This window comes from Limulus polyphemus, unplaced genomic scaffold (genome assembly GCF_000517525.1).
Source record: "Limulus polyphemus unplaced genomic scaffold, Limulus_polyphemus-2.1.2 Scaffold3184, whole genome shotgun sequence".
NCBI lineage: Eukaryota > Metazoa > Arthropoda > Merostomata > Xiphosura > Limulidae > Limulus > Limulus polyphemus.
The window spans coordinates 138,680-139,892 of record NW_013668794.1 but is presented as its reverse complement, the minus strand read 5'-3'; the positions used below and the strand labels follow the sequence as shown (position 1 = coordinate 139,892).

Genomic DNA, 1,213 nt, shown 5'->3' with positions numbered 1-1,213 from the left:
GTGTGTTTTTAATAAATTACACAAAAAAATATTTTTTTTTGTTTAATTTCATTTCTTCGTAAGGAGATATACATACTATTTTCTTCTTATTTTACTTTAACTTATCACAATTTTAGTAGAATTAATACTATCTGAGTGAATAATCTAATTATATTGTGTATTGTAATTTGTATTGCTTATAACAGCCCAATAATGTCAAATCATGGTTAACTACATTACACATATTTGAAATTTACAGCCAGGAAAAAAATCTAGTTGCATTTTTAAAACTATATTGAGTACCTAACTAAAATGATGTAATATAATATATTGGTGTATAAATAATGTAACCAAAAAAAAAATGTCAATAAACTTACATGTCTCATTGCCACTTCACCAAGTTTGGATGAAACTTTACGAATATTCTCTAAGAAATCCTTTAGTTCTGACATAGATGCCTCCTTAATCTGTTCCCTAAGCCTTGGAATACTTGACTGCATTGTCTGAGAAAATCTATAGCGAGAGACCCTTGGTAGATAGGTGTGTTCTAGCTGTTCTAGAGTTTTCAGTGCAGGATAATACCTTATGATGAATGAATACAAAATACAGGAATACCTGAATTAAGCATTAAATTTAAAAGATTCTAGTATTCTATATTTTTTTGATAGATAAAAAAAAATATGTTTCAGAAAAACTATAAGTTTCAACTGTCTACCCTTCTAGGAATACATACTATAACATTCTTTTTTTTGTAAATAAATAGACTATTTCAAAATCAATGATGTTGCAGAAACTTTTTAATTCACTCTTGGATTTTCTCTGATTTATGTTGATTTTGAGGTCAATGGTCCATATGATTTTGTTCACAAATATCTAATCTAAGTCTAGCTTTAGTTAATGTTAATTCTAATTTTGTATTAATATTGTCTGTAATTAAAATGAATGGGTACCTAACGGTTGATCCTATATGGGAACAGCATAAGTGCATTTGTATTTTGTTCAAATGTTGTTTAAGGTTTGGCTGACATCTTTAAACATTTAGCAATGTTGCAGTTTTTAAAGATATGTAATCAGTTTGTCAAATGATAGGTTTCTTTTTTGTGAGTGTAAAACACTTAAATACACCAGTTCGATTTTCGATATCTCACTACTATAAAGGCTTGGATTGATATTTCATTATTTCATTGGTAATAGTATCCAGGTTCACTGATGAGGAGTGGAATTCTACCAAAAC

At 28.0% G+C, this 1,213-nt stretch overlaps 1 protein-coding gene across 1 annotated transcript in view; it reads right to left on the bottom strand.

Annotated features, from left to right (window-relative positions):
* Positions 1 to 256: 256 nt before the first annotated feature.
* Positions 257 to 1,213, bottom strand: part of LOC106468838 (exocyst complex component 6B-like) — a 42,706-nt gene continuing 41,749 nt past the window's right edge. The window contains exon 4 of the mRNA XM_022397196.1: positions 257 to 561. Within this exon, the coding sequence (XP_022252904.1) occupies positions 270 to 561 (292 nt within the window). The 3' untranslated portion in view covers positions 257 to 269. The remainder of the gene's footprint in view (positions 562 to 1,213) is intronic.